Source organism: Apodemus sylvaticus, chromosome 8, assembly GCF_947179515.1.
Source record: "Apodemus sylvaticus chromosome 8, mApoSyl1.1, whole genome shotgun sequence".
Taxonomy (NCBI): Eukaryota; Metazoa; Chordata; class Mammalia; order Rodentia; family Muridae; genus Apodemus; species Apodemus sylvaticus.
The window spans coordinates 72,874,645-72,897,081 of NC_067479.1; the positions used below are offsets into that span (position 1 = coordinate 72,874,645).

General features: G+C 43.2%; 2 protein-coding genes across 2 annotated transcripts in view; one reads left to right on the plus strand and one right to left on the minus strand.

The window, feature by feature from the left end:
* Window positions 1-3,709: 3,709 nt before the first annotated feature.
* Window positions 3,710-14,269, plus strand: Homez (homeobox and leucine zipper encoding). Its single transcript, XM_052191478.1, has 2 exons — window positions 3,710-3,899; window positions 9,638-14,269. Exon 2 carries the CDS (start codon window positions 9,658-9,660, stop codon window positions 11,194-11,196), a length of 1,539 nt encoding a protein of 512 aa, XP_052047438.1. The 5' UTR covers window positions 3,710-3,899; window positions 9,638-9,657; the 3' UTR covers window positions 11,197-14,269.
* The window catches only part of Rnf212b (ring finger protein 212B), a 44,381-nt gene continuing 36,062 nt past the window's right edge, over window positions 14,119-22,437 (minus strand). Inside the window, exons 11-14 of the mRNA XM_052191479.1 lie at window positions 19,319-19,358; window positions 18,628-18,722; window positions 17,492-17,553; window positions 14,119-14,184 (exon numbers count right to left, since the gene is read on the minus strand). Of these exons, the coding sequence (XP_052047439.1) occupies window positions 14,122-14,184; window positions 17,492-17,553; window positions 18,628-18,722; window positions 19,319-19,358 (260 nt within the window). The 3' untranslated portion in view covers window positions 14,119-14,121. The remainder of the gene's footprint in view (window positions 14,185-17,491; window positions 17,554-18,627; window positions 18,723-19,318; window positions 19,359-22,437) is intronic.

Sequence of the window (22,437 nt, forward strand, 5' to 3'; positions counted from 1 at the left end):
CGTGGTTCCCATAGCCTCAAACCTAGGCTATTAGGCTTGATGACTGGGCCTGTACCCACTGAGCTGCACCTGTCCTTCTGCACAGATAGCTTTCTCATAGAACAAGTAAATAATACTGTGAAGAGTAAGGTGCTGAACAGCTAGTCCCATCACTGGGGAGGCAGAGGCAGAGGCAGAGGCAGTTGGATCTCTTGAGTTGGAAGCCATCCTGGTCTACAGTGAGTTTCAGCACAGCCAAGGCTACAGAAAAAGTCTTGTATATGAAAAAAACAAACAAACAAAGAAAAAGGAATTTCAGTTTTCTAGCATGTTAATCTTCAGGTTATGGTAATTTTAAAAATTATCTTTACACCTTGTGATTGTTGTGGAGTATCCACCATGGAAGACTGCCTGGATACAGGTTTAAGCCATTGGGAAGCCTGTCAGTCAGCTGGTGACTATACTAGGTATGCAGGGTCCCAATATAGCTCTGATCCTTTCTCAGAGAGAACTTTTAAGCACAAAAACAATGTTCTCAGTTGACATACTTCAGTTATCAAGAACAGCTAAACAGAAGTAGAACTAAAAAAGCTAAAAAGCAAAGTTAGTACATTTTCAGACTTTCCCAGAACTATATCAACTGTGATGGATTAGGTCTTTGTTTTCATTTTGGCAGGAGGCACTGTCTGCATGCTGAGTTTTATAGCCTGAATGGCACTTCCATCATGGAATCAGTTATGCTAAGGTCTGGGGCCTGTTACAGTGCTTATGTTATAAATTTTTTTAGACCAGGCATAATGGCTTACACCTATAATTCTAGCCCTCAGGAGGCCAGTGGAGTTTGCCCAGAGTTCAAGGCTAGTGAGCCTTGGCTGCTGTTGAGAACATGTCTTAAAATACAAACAATATTTTTGCCAAACTTGGAAAAATGGACCATTTGTTTCATATATGGTGTACAGAATTAGACTAGGGATGTCAGAACAAAATGGTAGAAATGAAGCATTTTGTACCTTTTCTTTCATTTATTTATTTAATTTATTTTTGTGGGTGTTCTGTTTCCAGTGCTGGGGCTCCCACCTAGACCCTTGCAATCAATCGCTAGGCCAGCACTCTGCCTCTGAGCTAAGACCAGAAGCCTAGGATGAAGATTTTAATTTCATTCTGAGCTCTTTCCTTATCTTACAGCGTCCTCCACCCCCATGCTGGGTCTTCATGAAGCCCCTGAACGTGGCCTTGAATATAATCACTCTGCCTCTGCCTCTCAGAGTGCTGGGATTACAGCTGGGTGCCACAGTGTTTAGTGTCACTGCACCTTCATGTGATTCTCCATTCTCAATCACAGCCATGTCAGAACCTCCCTGCAAGGACAACAGTCACATTGTGTTAGAGTTTAAGACATCAATTACTGCTTCCAAGGTCTCCAGATGGCTTCATTGTGAGGCAGTGGAGTTCCTACTGCTGTTTCACCACTTTAACAAGGATTAGGAAGGATAGATCAGTCCAGAAACTCTGCTGTGGAATAATAAGTTATTAATAGGCATAACTGAAGATCACATAAGTATCCTTACTAAGCCCAAACTAAGTGTTTCCCAGCTCAGCCAATCTCAAATGTCTATGGCATTCATTGTCAACTGACAAAAGGGGAAGTTTGATGGAGGGAGAATTAAGAAAGGAAGGACACATCAATCTTAGCAAGTTAGCCTCTCCACTACATATATTTTCAAACATTACACCAACCTACCACCATGTTAATATGTTGCTGTGTTTCTCAGGGACTTTGCAAGAGGTCTGTTAAGAGAAAGACTCTGGAACTCCATAGGTTAATTGTTCCTCTGGTCAGCTAGTGTACCTCAGCCATTCAAAAGGAGAACTTTTTTTTTTTTAACTTAAATTTTTTTTCCTTCAAGACAGCTTTGGCTGTCCTAAGATGCACTTTGTAGACCAGGCTGGCCTCGAACACAGAAATCCACCTGCCTCTCCCTCCCAAGTGGTGGGATTAAAGGTCTGTGTCACCACTGTCCGGCAGACTATTTTTTTTAAATGATCTTGTGTGTGTGTGTGTGTGTGTGTGTGTGTGTGTGTGTGTGTGTGTGTGCCTGGGCGCATAAGTATGTATATGAATGGGCTCATGCAATGGATGGTGTGGAGGTCAGAGGACAACTTTCTGGAGTCAGTTCTCTTCCTGTGCGATCTAGGAACCAAACAGATGGCATCAACTCAAGCCATCAGACTTGGCGGCAGGTGCCTTTACTGCTGAGACATCTTGCAAGCCTGAGAAAAAAATTTCACCAAAGATAGGACATTAACATCTTTTGAGGATGACATGAGCCCCCAGTCTTAAGTACAAGCCCTGGAAGAGTTGTACTGCTAAAGGAAGGTTCTTTTTTCTATTTGAGCTTGGATGACTGCTCAGTAATTTTCACACCCAAGTCCACACCAACTTCTAAATCTGCAGGTTAAAACTTATAGGAAGCCTTTTAGCCTCACTGCTCCAGAACCAGGGGTTTCTTCTTTTTGTGGTTTCTTTCTTCCCACCAACCCCCCTCTCCTGATTATTTACTTTGAAATGTTTGAGTATTTTATGCCATATGTGTACCACATGCATGCAGTGCCCACAGGGGCCAGAAGAGGCGTTAGATCTCCTGGAACTGGAGTTTCAGATGGTTGTGAGCCATCCAGAGTGTTGGCAATCAGTACTCCTGTGAGTGTTGGCAATCAGTACTCCTCTGGAAGATCAAGTGTCCCCCCCCCCCTTTTTTTTTAAGATTTATTTATTTATATGAGTACACTGTAGCTGTCTTCAGACACACCAGAAGAGGGCTTCAGATCCCATTACAGAGTGCAGAGACTATTGCTCTGACCAGTGGGGGTGTAAAACTTACCCATTGGTGGAAGAGGCTTAATATCCCATGGTGTTTCTCCTTCCCGGCCAACTGCACCAATGAAGGACTTTGGGGTTAGGTGAGTGTGGCTAGGTGGCGTGGGGGAAGGTGTCCAGGCGGGCCCTTGCCTGGGCACCTCTGCCCCTGAGGGACCACACACACACACAGACATGGTATAGAATAGAGTTTATTCAGAATAGGGGATGGGAGTTAGTGGTAGAGAGAGAGAGAGGTAGAGAGGGGGGGGGGAGTGGAGGCCGGCCATGACCACGTGGAGGGGGGGGGGGAAGAGCCCCAGGGGCAGAGAGGTGAGAGTATGTGGGAGAGCGGAGAGCAAAAAGAGAGGGAGAGGAGGAGCAAGTAGCCCCTCTTATAGTGGGCCAGATCTCTGGGGCGGGGCATACCTGGCTATTGCCAGGTAGGTGTGGGGTGGAGCTTAGACAAAACCCCAACACTGGGTACTTAAGATGCTTGTCTTTCTGGGGGCTAAGCATCTGCTCCTTGTGCACAGTCTCGATGGCTTTAAGCGTTTCGTCATGGCTGCCGCTGCTGGTGGCGCTTGGGCTCCAGTTTGACTGGCGGTAGATTTTTAAAAGGTCTTCCGAAGGGCTTCCTGTGGGACCCGGGGCCAGCTCAGTGAAGAACTTTGGAAGGACCACAGGGTGCAGAGGTCCACTGCAGGCGCAGTGTCCATGTCCAGGAAAACATGTTCCCAGTCCCACGCTCCTACACAGACCGGGTCTCCGCAGCCAATCGCGGACCTTTGCCGGCACCCACGTAGCCAATGGCCGGCCCAGTACGTTGTGCTGATGCCCGCCCACCAATCCCGACCTCGGCCCCGCCTCCGCTTCCAGGCCGCACTGGTAGGGGCGGATCGCCTCGTTCCAGGGGCGGGGGGCAGCGGCGGTCCAGGGCTTCGCGTGGTGCCAGGAGTCGGGCGTGCCGCAGCCCCTCTCTCTTGGATCCCCTGCCCTCTTCCCCTTTCCCGCCCTGGCCCGCGGTGCGAGGCTGGGAGCCGCTGCCCGGGGCCGCGTCGTGGTGAGTGACCGACCCCACCCCCGCCCCCCCCAGGCCCTGGGCCTGCCTCCCGGCCGTGCGACACCTCCGACCCTCAGAGCCCCATCCTCGTGGTGGGAGGAGTATCCTCCGTTGGAAGTTGTCGGGTTCTGTCCTCCTTTCCTCCCCTAGACTTTCGAATCTGTGTTGTTGTAACGGGGGGGGGGGGGGGGAGGCTAAGGAGTGTACGTAAGGGGGGGGATGGGAAAGGTTGGGTCGGGACGCCCCCTGCGAGGATGCAGGTTCACCTGCCTCCTGGAGCTCACCGCCCCAAGTGCTGCAACTTTTTGTTCTCTGACCCAGTCGCTGGCCCTTCATACTGCCTCCCGGGCCTCCCCTGTCCCCATCACTACCTCCTGGCGACCTCCACAGGCATATACAACTAGACCTCACTTCTGGGGATGAAAATTCTCACATTTGGGAATGAAAGGGTATTTTTTGTTTGTTTTTTTGTTTTTAAAAACAAAACAAAACAAAACAAAACAACCACACTGGCCCCCGACTCTCTTACCCCGCCATACTGAGAAAACCAACCGGGAAACGAAAGCCCTCATAGGTTCCTGGTGTTGCGTCCCTGTCTGAAACTTGTCAGCTGGAAGAAAACTCATGCTTGAGAATTGTCTGAAAATCAGTGTAGGCCTAGATCGATGCATATTATGAGCTCTTCGTCATATATTTCAAATCCATTTATGGTATAAGGATAGGTAGGCAGCAGTAGTTACAAAAGCCAGAAAATAATTAAAACACATAAATTATCCTAAACCTTACAATTGAAAGTAAATCTCACCAGTCTTTTGTGTATTGTTTAACTCGTCTTTTTAGTATTAACTGCACCCTGAGAACTTTTAAAACGATGAATGCCTGTGTCCCAGTGCATTAATCAGAAGAGAATGGGGAGGAGGGTGGCCTTTTAAGTTTCTCAGGTAATTCTAGTATGCCACTCTAGGAGAGAGCTCACTTTGATCATGTTATCTCCAGTTTGGCTTTCTTTAAAATGAAGTGAGATTGGACCTTTGGAAGCTATTTGAGTTGGAACACCATCATCTTGCCCACTCCTAACGGGAGGGTTTTAATACATATTCCAAGTACACTGTAGCTGTCTTCAGATACCACAGAAGAGGGCATCAGATCTCATTATGGATGGTTGTAAGCCACCATGTGGTGCTGGTAATTGAACTCAGGACCTTCAGAAGAGCAGTCAGTGCTCTTAACTGGTCAGCCATCTCTCCAGCCCCTAATACATATTCTTGAATTAGGCTCTCCAAACATTTAATTTTTGTGTTTACACAGTTTTGCTCACACTGGCCTCAAATTTGCGATCCTTCTGCCTCAGCATGCTGAGATGTCTTAGTTTCCACATTTCAATAGGTTTGCATGATGTTTTAATTAACATTATTATACAGATACCCAGATATGACGTAGAAATGGGCAACTGTGTCAGAGCATAAGCAGCTGGAGAAGCACACTGTTTCAAGCATGACAACTGAGTAAAGCCAGTGTGCTGCACTAGGCAGTGGCTAACTTGTGTATCCAGGACACTGGATACTGATCATGTCATCTAGTGGGTCACTTAAACAAGGCTCCTGAACCACTGAGCAACTTTCCCACCCTATCTGGTACCACAAATACCCTGTCCCTTCTAGACAGCGTAATTCTTGTCTCCCACTTTTTCTATTAATTTACACTAAATTGCTTGTTAACTTTTTTTTGTTTTTTGGATTTGTTTTCGAGACAGGGTTTCTCTGTGTAGCCCTGGCTGTCCTGGAACTCACTCTGTAGACCAGGCTGGCCTCGAACTCAGAAATCCGCCTGTCTCTGCCTCCCAGAGTGCTGGGATTACAGGCGTGCGCCACCACCACCGGGCTGCTTGTTCACTTTTAAGTCAGATATCGCACTGCCTTCATTAAGTTCATAGGAAGACTTATAAAGCAGAGATCTGAAGCTGACCTCTTGGTAGTGATGTCTGTGAGTACAAGTGTGACTTGTATTGGGCATACATTTTTAAGTTATAAAGTTTGGAAGGTGTGGCTCTTAAAAAAAAAAGATTGATTTGTGTGTGTCTGTATTTGTGTGCAGTACACACAATCAAGCCCATGGAAACCAGAGGGATTTGGATCCCCTGAAACTGGAGGTATAGGTGGTTATGTCATCTGATATGGGTGCTTGGAACTGAACCTGTGCTGAGCCATCTCCTCAGCCCAAAGCTCTATGATTTTTATCTGATTCTCAAAGAAGTTGATCTAAAAAGTTCAGAAGCACGTAAGTTAAACATCACAGAAGTCCTCAAGGCCCTCAACACTATATCACCCAGACATACCTTAGGTGGTATTTCACATCTTCTTTGAATAAAGACTTAGGGATGGAGCAGGATTGTATCCAGTTTTCTGCTTTGTCTTCTGTTTTAGTGCAAGCCTATGTTCAACTGAACATTCCAAAGTCCCTTTTTTCCCCCTGCCAGTGAATGGACAGCATCTAAATTTCAAGTTTAGGCTGCTTGTCCTTTCTGTCTGTCTGGGTATATTAGAAATCAAAGGGAAGGAAGAGTGTTACGAGCATATTTTTAAATTAATGACTATACAGAATAATATATCTAATATCTGTAATAAGGATGCAGGTGTGATTATTCATAAAACTTACCACCACCCTCCAGTTTTGATTCTTTCTCTATCCAGTCCAAAATGGAGACACAAGAAACTATGTTGAGAACACTGGTCTATCCTATTGTCACTCTTGTTTTTGAGACAGTCTCTTTACATTGTGCCATTGTGGCTGGCCCCTGTCATTCTTATGAGCCATCCTGTTGTAGTGTGCTCCTAATTGAAAGACAGATTCTTCCAGAGAATTACCAGCTACACAGGGAAGTCTTGATTCTAGCTGGGTAGAGTGATACACACCTTCAATCTCAGCACTTGGGAAACATTTATGCCTGTGAGACATATCCATAGCCCTATTTTTCTTTTTTAATTTTATTTTACATGTTTGCTTATAATGTTGCACTTACGTCTGTTCAACACATGCATGCAATGCCCACAGAGGCCAGAAGAGGGCATCAGGTGTCCTGGAACTAGAGTTACAAAAGGTTGTGAGCAACCTTGTAGATGTTAGAACTGAACCTATCTCCTCTGGAAGAGCAGCCATGTACTCTTAAGCACCAAGTCTTCTCTCCAGCCCTTATATTTTTTTTCAAAGCAGCAAAATCTATTCTGAAATTGTTTCAAAACCTCAAAATACAGAATATAAAATCATGGAGCTGGAGCTGTATATAGCTCATTGTTAAACTGCTTGCCCACCAGAAGACTCTGACTTCTGCCCAGTTTAGAGTTCCCAAGTTAAGGGTATCTTTTTATTTGATAAGAAACTAAGCCACAGGTGAAATAACTTGGCTAAGGACAAATAGCATTCTAGAAAGCAGGGGAGCTGCAGTTAACCGCAAGCCTGCTATATACCAAACCCCATCTCCCAAAGCTGCTGTTTCTGACTTTATAATGCCTAGCATACAGATGCTTGATGACAATATGTAACTTTTCTGTAAGTACAGCATTCTTTTTTTTTTTAAGATTTATTTATTCGTTACATTTAAGTACACTGTAGCTGTCTTCAGACACACCCAAAGAGGGCATCAGATCTCATTATGGATGGTTGTGAGCCACCATGTGGTTGCTGGAATTTGAACTCAGGATCTTCGAAAGAGCAATCAGTGTTCTTAACCACTGAGCCATCTCTCCATCCTCTAAGTTCAGCATTCTTTACAGAGGAAGAAAATAGAGCGAAGAGTCATTAGGGTTTCAGTGACTAACGCAGAGCTAGATGCTAAGTACTAGTAGCTTAGAATTCATAAGCCGCTTCCACTTAGCTTTACCTCCTCACCTGTAAAGTCCCCTTCAAGTATAATGCTTTTAGGGTCTGCATGGCTTCTGGTCTGTTAGGTTTGATTGTCAGGAGCTATGGCAAGCAAACACTAGAAGGAATGTCCAGTTTTATAATCATAAAGCCTCTAAGGGCTGGCTCATCGGTTAGCACTTGTTGCCCTTGCAGAGAGCCTGGGTTCCATTCCCTTATCCACATGGCGGCTCACCACCAACTGTAAATCCAACTCCAGATCTGGTGCCCTCTTCTGATCTTTGAGGGCACCAAGCACGCACATGGTGGATATGTGCATGTAGATAAAAGTTATACAATCTAAAAAGACTTTTATAGAGTAAAATAAAGCTCCTAAGACTGGACCTTTTGGAGCATTTGTCTAGGCATGCAAAGGTTTCCAAAGAAGTGAAAACATTAGACACTGTCTTTGTGGACTTGAAATTTGACAGTTATTCAGTATTTATGTAGGAATCTTATCCTGGATAGACAAGAAGTAATATAAAACCAATGGGATTCCTTCAAGAATAAAATGTGATAAAGTATCTCTAATACCTAAGGAGGGAGCTGAATTAAAATGTTATAGAATGGGGTGGAGATGGCTCAGTGGTTTAGAGCACTGACTGCTCTTCCAGAGATACTAAGTTCAATTTCCAACAACCACAACCACATGGTGGCTCACAACCATCTGTAATGGGATTTGATGCCCTCTTCTGCTGAGTCTAAAGAAAGCTAAGGTGTACTCATATAAATAAAATAAATGAATTAAAAAAAAAACAAACTAAAAAAAAAAGTTACAGATTATTCAGTGAACAGATTTTGCCGGGCATTGAGGAATGAATAGGTCCCTATCCCACAAGCCTGGGATCTAGCAGTATTGTTTAATGAACTGGCCCTGCTGGTTCTGAGGAGAAAGCTGGACTGGAGAGATAAGAGCAGAGCCCTGTTGCCCTTTGTGGAGTAGGCTATTAATGGGGAGGGGTCATCTCTGGGCTCCTTAGACTGAGCTGAGAGAGGTGACAAAGACTCAGGGAGGGATTAACCTTTATTAAGCTGATTTGAGGGAGAAAACTGCCCTCTCCACAAGATCTAAGCCAAGGGGAATAAGGTTCTTTTATACCAAGCTTTCCTACTGGGATTCGGAAGAAAGTCTCTCTAGAGTTTAGGGTTTTAATGTATTATGAACAGTTTCCTGTTCCCAGTACCCCTGTCACCATGAAAATGGAGTGGGCATTTTTTAGGGCTGGGCAGACTATCCCACCCTGTTTTGCTTGCTGTTTGTATGCTGTGAGACAGTTTTATGTAGTTCAGGCTGTCCTTGAACTCCCAGTGCTACCGACTATCTCCCAAGTGCTGGGATTGTAGTTTTGTACTCCTGTGTCTGACTTGACAGGTTGTTTCCCTGTCTCTACGTTCTGGAAGTTATCCAAGATTGTTAGGCACTAAAGAGTGGTCATTCTGAGATGACAGCACGAGGTGCTGGATTTGTGTTAAATACAGTCTTGAGTACTGTTCCATAACCTCAAAGGTGAGAGCTGAGTGACAGCTGTCAGAAACAAACTGAAGTTGGAACAGTAAAGGCTGTGGGAGGATAACTTTTTTCCTTAGCCTCTAAAGACAGATTTTTGTCATGTGGCTTAGGGTCATTTTTATCCAAGCTTCTATGGACATTGTGTTTAATACAAAGAATACAGAAATTACAGCAGGTTCTGATGACTTGACAAGACTGTAAAAATTGCAAAATGATTTAAACATTTTAGGAGCAATACAACATGATTCAAATAGAAATTGTTTGGTTTCAGCAGTTTGGTAAAGATTAAATGGTGATGGAACTGTTTCTTTTCTTACATCTGTCTCTGCAGGGTACAAACCAGAGCACAACATGAGCCCTAATAAAGATGCTAATAGTCTCAACAGCTCAGCAGTGGGCCTTATCTGTCTCCCCCCAGTCTCCGAGGAGCTACAGCTTGTGTGGACTCAAGCCATCCAAACCAGTGAGCTGGATGGAAATGAGCACCTGCTACAAGCCTTCAGCTACTTCCCTTATCCAAGCCTGGCAGATATAGCTCTCCTCTGCCTGCGGCATGGGCTGCAGATGGAGAAGGTAAAGACCTGGTTCATGGCTCAACGTCTCCGCTGTGGCATTAGCTGGTCATCTGAAGAGATAGAAGAGACTCGAGCCAGAGTGGTGTACCACCGAGATCAGATCCTTTTCAAGTCTCTTCTCTCTTTCACACATCAGGCAGTGAGGCCCCCGCAGGAGATGCCTCCAGTGCCCCCTCCAGAGCAGGTTGCTCTTGGACCGAGTTCTCTGGCGCTTAGCGAGCCCACTCATGTGAAAGGATTGAAGGCTGAGCCTGAGGAGCCCTCTCAGGTATCACAGCTGCCACTGAATCATCAGAAAGTTAAGGAGCCTTTGATGACAGGCAGCAGAACATTCTCTCACCAATCAGATTGTCCGGATCTTCAGATCAGTGGCCTCTCTAAGGAGCAGGCAGGCGGGGGTCCCAACCAGTCATGCGGTGGAAAGACTGCTTCCTGGAATCACTCCACAGCTGTCCATCAGCCAGATAAGCTCCCACTGATCTCATTACTTGATAATAGTTGTAAGGAGGAGTCCGAGCCTAGTGGAACACCTCCATCTTCCTCTACCTCTTCTCCCTCTTTCCAGGTATTGGCTAATGGAACCACTGCCACCCCTAAACCCCTCCAGCCTTTGGGTTATATCTCACCTAGTGAGCAGGCACTGTCTCTACAAGTAGAACCACTCTGGCCCCAAAAGCTCTGGAATAACTCAGTACCAAGTAGGGTTGGCCCCACAGAATACCTTTCCCCAGATATGCAACACCAGCGAAAGACTAAGCGTAAAACCAAAGAACAGTTGGCCATCCTTAAATCCTTTTTCCTACAGTGCCAATGGGCACGACGAGAAGATTACCATAAATTAGAACAGATCACTGGTTTACCTCGCCCTGAGATTATTCAATGGTTTGGTGACACACGATATGCCTTGAAGCATGGGCAGCTGAAATGGTTTCGGGACAATGCGGTACTTGGTACCCCTAGTTTTCAAGATCCAGCCATTCCCACACCATCAACTCATCCCTTGAAAGAATGGGCCAAGACACCACCTCTACCAGCCCCATCGCCCCCACCAGATATACGACCTTTGGAGAGTTACTTGACAGTCCACCAGCAGCTACAGGAAGCTGATGTCCTTAGACTGAGTCAGGCATCAAGACTAAGCACTCAGCAAGTGCTGGACTGGTTTGACTCTCGATTGCCTAAGCCAGCAGAAGTGGTAGTTTGTCTAGATGAAGAGGAGGATGACGATGATGATGATGAAGAACTGCCAGAAGATGGTGAGGAAGAAGAGGAGGAGGAGGAGGAAGATGATGATGATGTAATCATACGGGACTGAGGGAGGCTGAGGCAAAGGGGAGTCTATTACTGAAATATTAACCAACTTAGTGACTGTTCAAACCTTTTTGAAATTGCTCTTGTAAAAAGTTTTGTATTCTTGAGTAGGCAAAGTGGGTAATCTGACAGTAGACTGGAGAGGGTGACCAGGATAAACTGAATGTATTGGATCAACAGAAATCCAATTCTCCAGCCTCCATGTAGAGCGAGTTTGGGATCTGGGCAAATAATGGCTGAAAAGAGCTCTTGCTTTGCTCTTGTTCTTAGGATTTTTAAGTCATGTCTCAGCCCCACATCTACAGGGAACCTGACTGGAGAAGTATTGTGATCCACCTGATCCCACTGCAACCTAGCATTTGTCAGAGTCCTTTCTGCCTGTCCTGTCTGAGCATGTCCAAGCACACTGCAGCTAGTGTTTGCAGTGTCTTGGTTTTGTAACAGACACGTCCTCAGACTCCTCTGATGTCTTACTTGATTTGTTACTAATTCCAAGCAGACTGTTCTTGCTTCTGATACTGGGACCAATCTGCTCTCTACCATTTTATTTCTATGAAATCCCCTCTTTGCTCACTATTGTCTCAGGGTAAATCTTTACATACAGAGTTTGTGAAATTTTTTTAATAATCAGAGTGTGAATATTAGTCTATATTTATTGAAGGCAGGAATGAGCCAGGCATAATGCCTGTGACTACTGTGCATGGCAGGTAGAGGCATGCAGATCAAGGTGTTCAGCGTCAGCCTTGACTACATATGAAGTCAGAGCCAGCCTGGACTATGTGCGAACCTGTTTTGAAACATAGCAGTGTGACAGAGGAGAAGGGCAGTAGGGTAGTTACAGGTTTGGATTTATAAACCTGACACTACTTTAGATTGATATAGATTGTTAGGTTGGTTTTGTTTTGTTTTTTGTTTCTGTTTTTAAGAGACAGGGTTTCTCTGTGTAGCCCTGGCTGTCTTGGAACTCACTTTGTAGACCAGGCTGGCCTCCAACTCAGAAATCCGCCTGCCTCTGCCTCCCAAGTGCTGGATTAAAGGCGTGCGCCACCACTGCCCGGCTTGTTTGTTTTTTGTTTTTTTTTTTTAATTTTGTTTTTCCTTTTTTACTAGTGCTTCAGTTTGTATCTAACAAGAGATGTTTCCCTCTTTATAGGATCTGTCTTGTGGACAGAAGGAGCATGGTCTTCTAACTCAGTGATGTTCTAGAACGGGGAATCACTGGTAACAGTTGGTTAGTCATCTGAAAATAGAGTGCAAGCCCCAAATTGCTAAATAATAAAAAAAAAAAGGCCAAAAATAAACTTGTTTCTCTTCTCCACTTTGCCACTCATATGTTTAAAGATATATCTCTTGTCTATCCATCCACTTTCATTTATGTGAGTACACTGTTGCTGTCTTCAGACACACCAGAAGAGGGCTTCAGATCGCACTTCAGATGGTTGTGAGCCACCATGTGGTTGCTGGGCATGTACTTAGGACCTGTGGGAGAGCAGTGTTCTTCACTGCTGAGCATCTCTAGCCTCATCTTCATTTTGTAAATGCCTGCCTTGAACTTGTGAAGCCATGGCTGTTGTTCAGCTTCTGACCTATCTGTTTCCATCTCCTAAGTGTATGTGCCATCATGCACAGTTTATGCAGTTCTGGGCCTCTGTGTATGGTAGGCAGATACTCTGCCAACTTGGCCACATCTGTACCCAGCCTGAGTCTAGGGATTTAATGCTGGCATGTAGCTCAGTGGTAGACCTCTTACCTAGTGTGTGTGACACCCTAGTTTCAAGCCCAGCACCACTTTAAAATTATTTCTGATTTAGTATATATTTATTATTTTTTAAAGAGAACATACTGCAGTAAATAAAAATAGAAGACAGTAATTCAGCATCTGTTGACACTCGTGGTTTCCAGCAGTCTGATGACAAGACTTAGTGGTCCTTCGGCAGTGGCAACAGGTTGTAACTCCACTTACTCATCTCACCATTCTAGAAACTGTTTAGCAAGAGTTGCAGTAGCCATACAAGGGTATATTTCTAATGATTTTTTCCTTTTTATTACTCTATATACCTTACTAAGCTAGAAATCTACCTGTTTTAACAGCAAAATCAAAGCTGGAAATGTATTCTACCTATTTTTTGGACAAAGGATATTCAAAACATTTCATAGCAGCCAGCTGTAAAACAAGAGGTAAACAGTATAATACCTTAGGGTGGGGACAATTGTTTATTTACATCGGCCACAGGATAGCAAAGTCCAGGGCTAAGCAGTGAAATCCAGAAATGAACCACGATAAATATATTAACCTAGTCTTCCTATGCCAAAGCATGAGGCTAAGGATTTTTGCAACTTTAGTTTCAAACTAGGAAATGAAAGGCCGTACACACGGGGGAGAAATGATGATCTTCCTGAAGCCCAGTGTAAGACCTCATCGCTTTCTTGTGTATTGATATAAGACAGAGCCATTGAGATGGCTTAGTCAGGAAAGGTACTTGCCACCAAGTCTAGTGACTTGAGTTGGATCCCCAGGACCGACTTTGTTGGAAAGAACTGACTCCTACAAGTTGTCCTCGGATCCCTCACAAGTACATACACAAAATAATAAAAACATGAAGGAGCTGGAGACAGTTCCCCAGCACCATGTCAGTCAGCTCACAAGCTGCCTATAACCCTGGCTTTAGGGGCTCGCACGCCCTCTTCTGGTTTCTGAGGGCACCTGCATCACAGGCACTCATAAGCAAGTAGTATACCCTCATATGACACACACACAAATATTTTTTTAAAAATTTTAAATGTTTTGGAGAGAAAGACATGTAAGATAAAGTTGAAAAGAACAAGCTGTAGGCTGAAACCAGGAAACACGTGCCCATACCTCCTAATAGTACTGGACACTGCAGTTCAGTCTTAGCATTCTGCAGAGATCAGACCTGAAAGAGGGATTCTATCTGGAAATGCTCCATCCGTCTCTCCTGGCTAGTCCCATCTGCCTCTGTTGGTAGAATGTCTGCAGCAGAGAACAGATTTGCATGTTATGACAACACAGACTAGTAAGAGTGTTCTGCCAATAAAGTTTTATTGAACAAAATCAACGCTATTGCTTCCCCATGGTTTTTCCTTATTGTATGATGACTAACTTCCAAACTAAAAACTTTTGTTTGAGACAGGGTCTCACTATTGCTGTTGGCTACATAAATCAGGCTGGCCTTGAATTCACAGAGATCTGCCTGCTTCTGTTTCCCAAAGGGCAGGGATTAAAGGTGGTCCACCATGCCCAACTTGATTAAGATCTGATGCCTCCTGTATGATGAGGGCTTTATTGTTACTTAAACTGTATGCTTCAGTGCTTTATGATGAGGTAAAATGTCTGAGAAGCTTTAGGAAGATTTGGAACATATGACTATTGTATCAAAAGACAATTACCAGGGAGGCAGAGATCTGACACCTTTAGTGATATGGCACTTTTCAGTAACTATTTTTAACTTTATAATGTTTTATCTTTAAGATTTTACATTTATGGATGTTTTGTTGCATGTATTTCTATGCTCAGATGACGACTCTGGAGATACACTGGGACTGGAGTCATAGAGGGTTGTGATCCACCATATTGGTGCTAGGAATCAACCCAGGTCCCCTGGAAGAGTAGCCAGTATTCTTAACTGCTGAGTCATCTCTCCAGGCCCAATAGGTTTTGTTTTAAAACAGTGGTTCTTAACCTGTTGGTCTCCACCTCTTTGGGGTCAAATGACTCTTTTACAGGGGTCACATATCAGATATCCTGCATATCAGATATTTATATGATTCATAACAGTAGTGGAGTTACAGTTATGAAGTAGTAACAAAATGATTCTATGGTTGGGGTCACCATACTTGAGGAACTGTATTAAAGGGCTACAGTAGTAGGAAGACTGGGAACCACTGTTTTAAAGAATAGACCAGAATAATGAACCTGTCATCCAAGCTCAACAAAACTCATGGCCAATATTACTCTTTCTATTGCTTCTTTTTAGTAAATTATAAAGCAAAATCTAGTTATCATTTAACTTCATAAAATTTTTATTTACATATATATGGGTATGTACTTATTTGTGTTTGTATATTTGTGTATGTAAAACAGTCATCAGACCTGAACTATTCCTCATGTTTACAGTTCTTTTAATAACTTCTGGAATAGCACACACCTTTAATCCCATACTCAGGAAGCAGAGGCAGGCAGATTTGTGTTTGAGGCCAGCTTAGTCTACAGTTCTAGACCAGCCAGGGTTTCAAGTGAGAGCCTGTCCCAGAAAAAAGTCTTTAATAGTACCCAACAGACTAAGATTCCTCAATTGTCTCATACAAGCAGGGTTTTTTGTTTGTTTTGTTTTTGAGAGAGGGTTTTATATAGCTCAGGTTAGCCTCAAAGCTTGCTATTTAGTCAAGATGATCTTGAACTCCGAATCTTCATACCTTGGTCTCTCAAGTGCTGGGATGACAGGTATGCACCACTATATCCAGTTAGAAATAACTGTTTCTTAACACAATTCAACTTGGAGCCACATACTTAGAGATCTGCATTTCCTTATCAGTTTATCTCTATCTTTGAGGTTCTGTGAGAGGACACTGTTTCTTCAGTATTACTTCTTACAGCTTAAATCCCAGCCTTTTCTTGGTTTTGAGATAGCTTCTGTTATCTCAATCTGCCCTTGAACTCCTAATCTTCCTGCTTCTACCTCCCAAAAGCTGGGCTCGAAGGTGTGGGTCCCTATGCTGGGCTCCTGATATCTTAAAACAAAACAAAAACAAACAACAGAAACAACAAAAACACCTTCCCTTCCTCTCTCCTCTCTACTGAGACATGGGCCTTGAACTTCATATGTAAGCAAGGATACCTTTGAACTTCTAGTCCCTCTTCTGAGTGCAAATACCTAGATATATGAAATATAGGGGATTGAATAGTAGGACTTAGCACATGCTGGGCATGTACTCGACCAACTAAGCTATATTCCTAGACCTTTTGTTTTAAAACTTAACATTGTTTTAAATGTCCATACAAAGTTTAATTATTAAACCTTAATTTCTTTTTATTCTCTTGTTTCAGGGGTTGATATCAACCAGGGCCTGGTGGATGCCAGGCAAGCATACTTACTATTGACCAATATTCCTAAATAGACCAGGTTTGTCTATTCTTTGACCTGAGATAAGGTCTCTAGCCAGCCTGGCCTGGAACTTGATGTATAACTCAAGATGGACTCAAACATGTGATTCTCCTACTTCATCTTCTGAACCCCTGGGATTATAGGTACCCTATACCATACCTGGCAACTTTTCATTTTTCAGGCAGGGTTTTATTAAGGCATGAAACTCACACTATAGCCCAGGCTGGTTTTGAACTTTGTGTTTCTTTTTGCTTCAAGCTCTGAGTAGCTTGAATTACAGGCTTTTGCCACTAGGCTCTACTTAAATTTTGATTCCTTGCTGATAAAGGGCATTTTAGATTATGGAAATAAATATAACCCAGTTTTACTATCCAGGAGCTATTCCTTGGTTTGTGAGAGACTTTCAGTGAAAATAATCTCAAAAAACTGCAAAGACACAAAAGTGGAATTAAAAGGCAAAACTGAATTTTTCACTTACTGGATATCCTTACAAACTTCTACCATACCCATTCTTTTTGTTCTTTGAATTAGAATTAGTCCCATAAATTCACCTCTGGAGGCATACATCCTTTCCATAGTTTGTGCAAAAGATACATTCCATGGAAAAAGAGTCTTCATTGCCAGAGCTGATAGTGAGGCCTGTGCTCACTGCTGTGTGGTAGGCTGAGTCAAGTAAGTCCATGGCCAGCCTGGGCAACTCACTTAAGATCTGACTTAAAATGAGAAAGGTCTAGGGAGACAGGCAGCTGGGAGAGCACTAGCCTACAATGTACTAGGTACCCAGTGCCCAAGACAAAACAAATACTTTGTTATGAACCAAGAAAAAACCAAAACAAAACAAGACACCAAACCAGTGGATAGTTCTCTGAGTTCAAGGCCAGCCAGGTCTACAGAGTGAGTTCCAGACAGAGAAACCCTGTCTTGAAAAACCAAACAAACCGAACAAAATTACATTGTTCCCCCACAACCAAAAAACAAAACAAACAAAACCAGCAGCAAACTAATTTTACAGTAAGAATCATTGAAGCTGAAACCATCCTGAAAACTGAATGCCTGCTTATCACAGGGATATCTAAGTCACTCTCCGTTGGTTGTCATCTAACTAAGCCTCAGCCTTTAGCACGAAGGCCTAATTTGCAAAGTTCTATACACTGATAAGTTACTGTCAGGCCTCACCTGTAGGACTGGAAGTTGGAAACCAGGAAGACTCTTTGGCGTGGTTCTGCTTTCCCTCTGACCTGAAGGGCAGGACAGAACTAACCGTAAGATAACTTTCTCAGTTTCTCAGCCATGTTACTGAGGACCATAATATCTAGGAAGCTCTAAAACAAAGAATACTACAAAGGGAAAGACAGCTTGGCACAGTGGTGTTTGCCTGTAATTCTAACACCTATAAAGCAGAGGCAGAAGAGTTATGAGTTTGAGACCAACCTGGCCATAGACAGTTCAAAGTCAGCTTTAGCTAAATGGAAAGGGTACTCTTTAAGAAAGGGTACATACCTCTAATCTTACACTTGTAATCTTGTCTCAGTTACAATGGGAATTCTAGGCCAGGCTGAGCTACTTGAAACAGGACAGTCTGAGACTTAAGTTTAATTATAAGTTGAAAGAGGCAGGATAAACATTTGAGTAAGCATTGAAGGTGACAACAGAGCTGGTGACAGAGGTACTTTAAAAACATACTGGTTTTTATAACCTTTGGACCAAACACCCAGTATGTTCACTGTGGGATCTAAAAATCCACATCTTATTTTCTTTAATATTTATTACTTATTTGTGGTGTGTGTGTGTGTGTGCACCCCTGCCATATACACATATGTCCAAGGACAACTTTCAAAAGCTGCATTTCTTCCTTCCATTATACAATTTTCACACCTGTGAGTCCTAGGGATCAAACTATGTCATCAGGCTTGACAGAAAAATCTCTACCTGCTGCCCTCTTACCAAATCCTAACATGAAATGTAGAAAAAAAAGCCACACCTAGTAGTATATGCCTGTAATTAAAACACTTGGGCAGTAGATGCAGGATGATCACAAGTTTGAGGTATACCTGGACTTCATAGATAGTTGAAGGCTAGCTGATCTGCACAAGACCTGGCTCAGAAAACCTAATTTGTGGTTAGTAAACACTTTTAATAAGGTCCTGGTCCTGGGTTTGATGTCTAGCTTGTGGAGATGGGGATGGGGAGCCAGCCTGATCTTATAGGTCAATTTGTATATAATAGGATTCAACTGGTACAGGTTTGTACTAGTCAGGCAAAATTCAGACCATTCCCCTAACTGTAAAGAAAACTTGAGAACATTAACTTACCAGAATTGTTGGGAGTGAGGACTCTTGTGTGGCCTGAATCCCCACTGAAGAATGGTCTAAAAGAAACCCCCTGTCCAGAGGAGGCAGATGAAGGTCTAAGGAAAGGAAATAAAAGCATCAGCAAAGCTAGAATTGTACCAACCCAACTGTAATCCCAGGGGGGTGATGATCCATAGAGACAAGAGGACTGAATCAAGTTCAAGTCCAGGCCAAGTTACAAGACAGAATTACAGACCAAGAGTTGTCTTAAAAACTAATCAACCAACCAACAATAAACAAGGTAAACTCAATAGTGAAAAGAAAAGATAAAGGTAAAAGTGCATGTAAATAGTAAGCCTTTAGGCCAGAGACGAGAGAAAATCCTGCCTACAACTAAGAAGACAATAATCTTAACTGTACATTATATATAGTACTACTCTATAAACTACAGATTTTGAATGCCAGTAATATAGGCCATTGGGCAAGAAACACTAGGAATTCTGGTAGAAATATTGTGAACACAACCCTAGAAAAGGAAACAAGACAACTAGGTATGGTTGTGCTTACCTATGATCCCGGAACTTGGGAGGCAGAGGCAGGAGGATTAGGAGTTCAAAGGCAGACTCAGCTACATAGTAAATTTGAGGTCAGCCTGAGCTACATGAGACTCTGCCTCCAAAACAAAACAGAAATGAAGTGCAATGTTACTTACCTATAAGAGAGGCTATGAGTTGAAGCTGGTGAAGGGGTTTCTGGAAAGCAATAAATATGAACCAGTGAGAATTCAGAAGGGATTCAGGGTCTAGGGCAAGAGAAATAGGGCCAATGATTTCTCACATATATTTTAGTTTGGTAAAGGCTTGTAAATCACATGGCAGCACCCCATCAAGGTGCTCTGTTCACTTGAGTTTGGAGTTGGGCCCATCACTGTCTGATGCGTGTTAATGTAGCTGTGTTTCAGCTCTCTAAGACAGCACTAAAAAGTAGAGCTGAAGGAGAGACATCCGTGAAGAGTGAATCAGAGCTCCAAAAATGAGCCCCAGCATCCAAGGCAAGGAGAAAGCTGGCAAAAGCAGTCAGAACACCCTTTCAGGACTCCTGGAATTATAAAGATCTGGTGGCAGTCTAGAGAATGTACATTAAGAAAACCAAAACCAAAACCAACAGTAAAAGTGAGTAGAACTCACACACCTATAGTGAACACTATAACTTTTCAACTGTAGTCATGTCTCCTCTGGCTTCATGGTAGCTTTGAAAACCAAAAGGCCATAATCATGTATAAAACAGGTTTAATAGTTATTAGAGGAAAGGACTGGGGTTGGAGTTTTTTTCAAAGCTGCCATCTCTATATATGTGTTCTATAGGTGTGAATGTGTATGCACATATATGTGGAACCCAGAAGTTGATGTCAGGCATCTTCTATTGCTCTGTGAACTTTTTTTTTTTTTTTTTTTTTTTTTGGATTTGGTTTTTTTGAGACAGGGTTTCTCTGTATAGCCCTGGCTGTCCTGGAACTCACTCTGTAGACCAGGCTGGCCTCAAACTCAGAAATCCACCTGCCTCTGCCTCCTAGAGTGCTGGGATTACAGGCATGCACCACCACTGCCTGGCTGCTCTGTGCACTTTTAAAAGCAAGGTCTCACTATGTAGCCCTGGCTGATCTATAGAGTTCACAGGGATCTGCCTACTCTACCTGCCAAGTGCTTGGATTAAAGGCACATGCCATTACACCTAACTAGTACCTTATTTTTTTAAAAAAGGTTTGTTTAAAAATTACATATATATGTGCATATGAGGATATGTGCCCAAGTCATGGGATCCCCCAGAGCTGGAGTTATAGGCAGTTGTGAGTTGCTGTTGTGGGTGCTGGGAATAAGGGCACCATGAGCCCTTAACCACTGAGCCACCTCTCCAGTCCTAATACCTTCTTTTTTAAGACAGGCTCTTATATAGAATTGGGAGCTCATTAGTTCTGTTCATCTAGACAGCCAATTAGCACTTCAGGAAATCCTCTGTCTCTACCTCCCTGATGCTGATACATCCCCCTATGTAACCTGGACTTTACATGTGTGTTGGAGAGTCAAACTGAAGTATATGCTTGGGCCTGCCAAACTACTGAGCCATCTCCCAGGCCCTTAAAGCTGCAGTTTTAGACAACTGCCATTATTTGAACTGTTTAGCTCCCTGGAAGACCTCATGCAGGACTGTTTGATGACTTAGTTTTTTATGTCAGAGTTCACCACACACCAGCTTCTTCCCCTGCAGTACTGTTGAAAACAATTAGAGGCACTTGCTTTGGCCACTTCAGAAAACATCAGTTGGGACAAATAACAGTCTGAAAGACAGAGGACTGGGGGAATGAGATGTGTGAGAACTTTGAGATGTTCTAACATGTCCAGGATCTAGGCTCAGAACTGTGTACAAATGCAGGAGACAGTTGAAAAGGCCTAAGCTCTCACCTTGAACTAACCATGAGGCTATACAAAGGGAAGGTCTCAAAGAACAGTTGTCAATTAGATGACTGAGTGCCAAAGTATGCAAATTGTGACATATAAAGAAAAGACTATGGCATGTATAAAGAAAAAAAAATAAATAATCCACAACTGAATTTTCCAAAGATCCAATCACCCTTTTAAATTACATTTAAAGAAGGAAAGTAAATTATGTTTAAAGCACCAAAAGTGGGTTGCTGAGATTTTCATCCCATAAGAATATTTGCTTTGCTATACAAACCTAAGGGCCTGAATGCCTGGGTCTGATCCACAGAACCCATAAGAGAGAGAGCTGATTCCCAAAAGTTTCCCTCTGTCTACCACATGTGTGTTAGACCTAGCACTAGAGTCCTGCCTGCCCCACCCCTCCATTATATTAACATGCTAAAAGAAAGGATGAGAATAGTACTTTATCAAATCAAGAAAAAAATTATACAAGAAAGAACTAGTAGGGTGGAGGTAGGGGAGGAGGGACGTCTCAGATAGTAAAGGGCTTGCTATGTAAACATGAGGACCTGGGTTTGGAACCCCAGGACCCATGTAAAACCCAGGCATGGCATTGCAGTGTGAGCTTGTAACCCCATCACTAGAGAAGACCAGAAAATCCCTAGAATTTTGTACCCAGGCAGTCTAGCAGAAATGGCAAACTCAAGTGAGAGACATTGTCTAACAAATTAAAATGGAGCTTCACAATGTTCAGGAAACACTAAGATGGGATGAAAAATCTAGGACCCTGAGGATTGGGAGGGCATACTATGTGCTACTGCATTCATCAACCCCCAACAGCAATGGTTACCTGCACAGGATGAAACCAGTAAACAACTTCACTATGGACAGTGAGGGGGGAAGGCTATGAAACTTCATCCCAACTGAGGAGTTCTTGGCAATTGAAGGGCATTATTTTTCTTTGGGGAAGTAGTAGGTAGGTTGCCTATGTTCATATAGGCAGGGCTGACTGGACTCAGTGGATTATATGTATTTTTAAAAAGAACATGAAAGTGGGAGGGAGGAGTGGGGTGACTGAGGGTAGATACATATGTATGATCAAGATACATAAGTATGTATATAAATAGGAAATTACCAAATAAAATTTTTAAAAAACCTGGGCATGGTAGTGAATATTTTGATCACAGTGCTGGAGAGGTAGAGGCAGGTGGATCTTTGGAGTTTGAGGCTAGTCTGGTCTACATAGTATGTTCTAGGGCACATAGTGAAACCCTGTCTCAAAAAAAAAAGAGGAGGAAGAAGAGGAGGAAGAAAGAGAGAGGAAGAAAAGAAAGGAAGGAAGGAAGAGAAGAGGGAGGGAGAGAGGGAGGGAAGGAGGGAAAGAGGAAGGGAG

Coding starts and splice junctions, on each gene's coding strand:
- Homez (XM_052191478.1), top strand. CDS start 9,658: ATGAGCCCTAATAAAGATGCTAATAGTCTCAACAGCTCAGCAGTGGGC.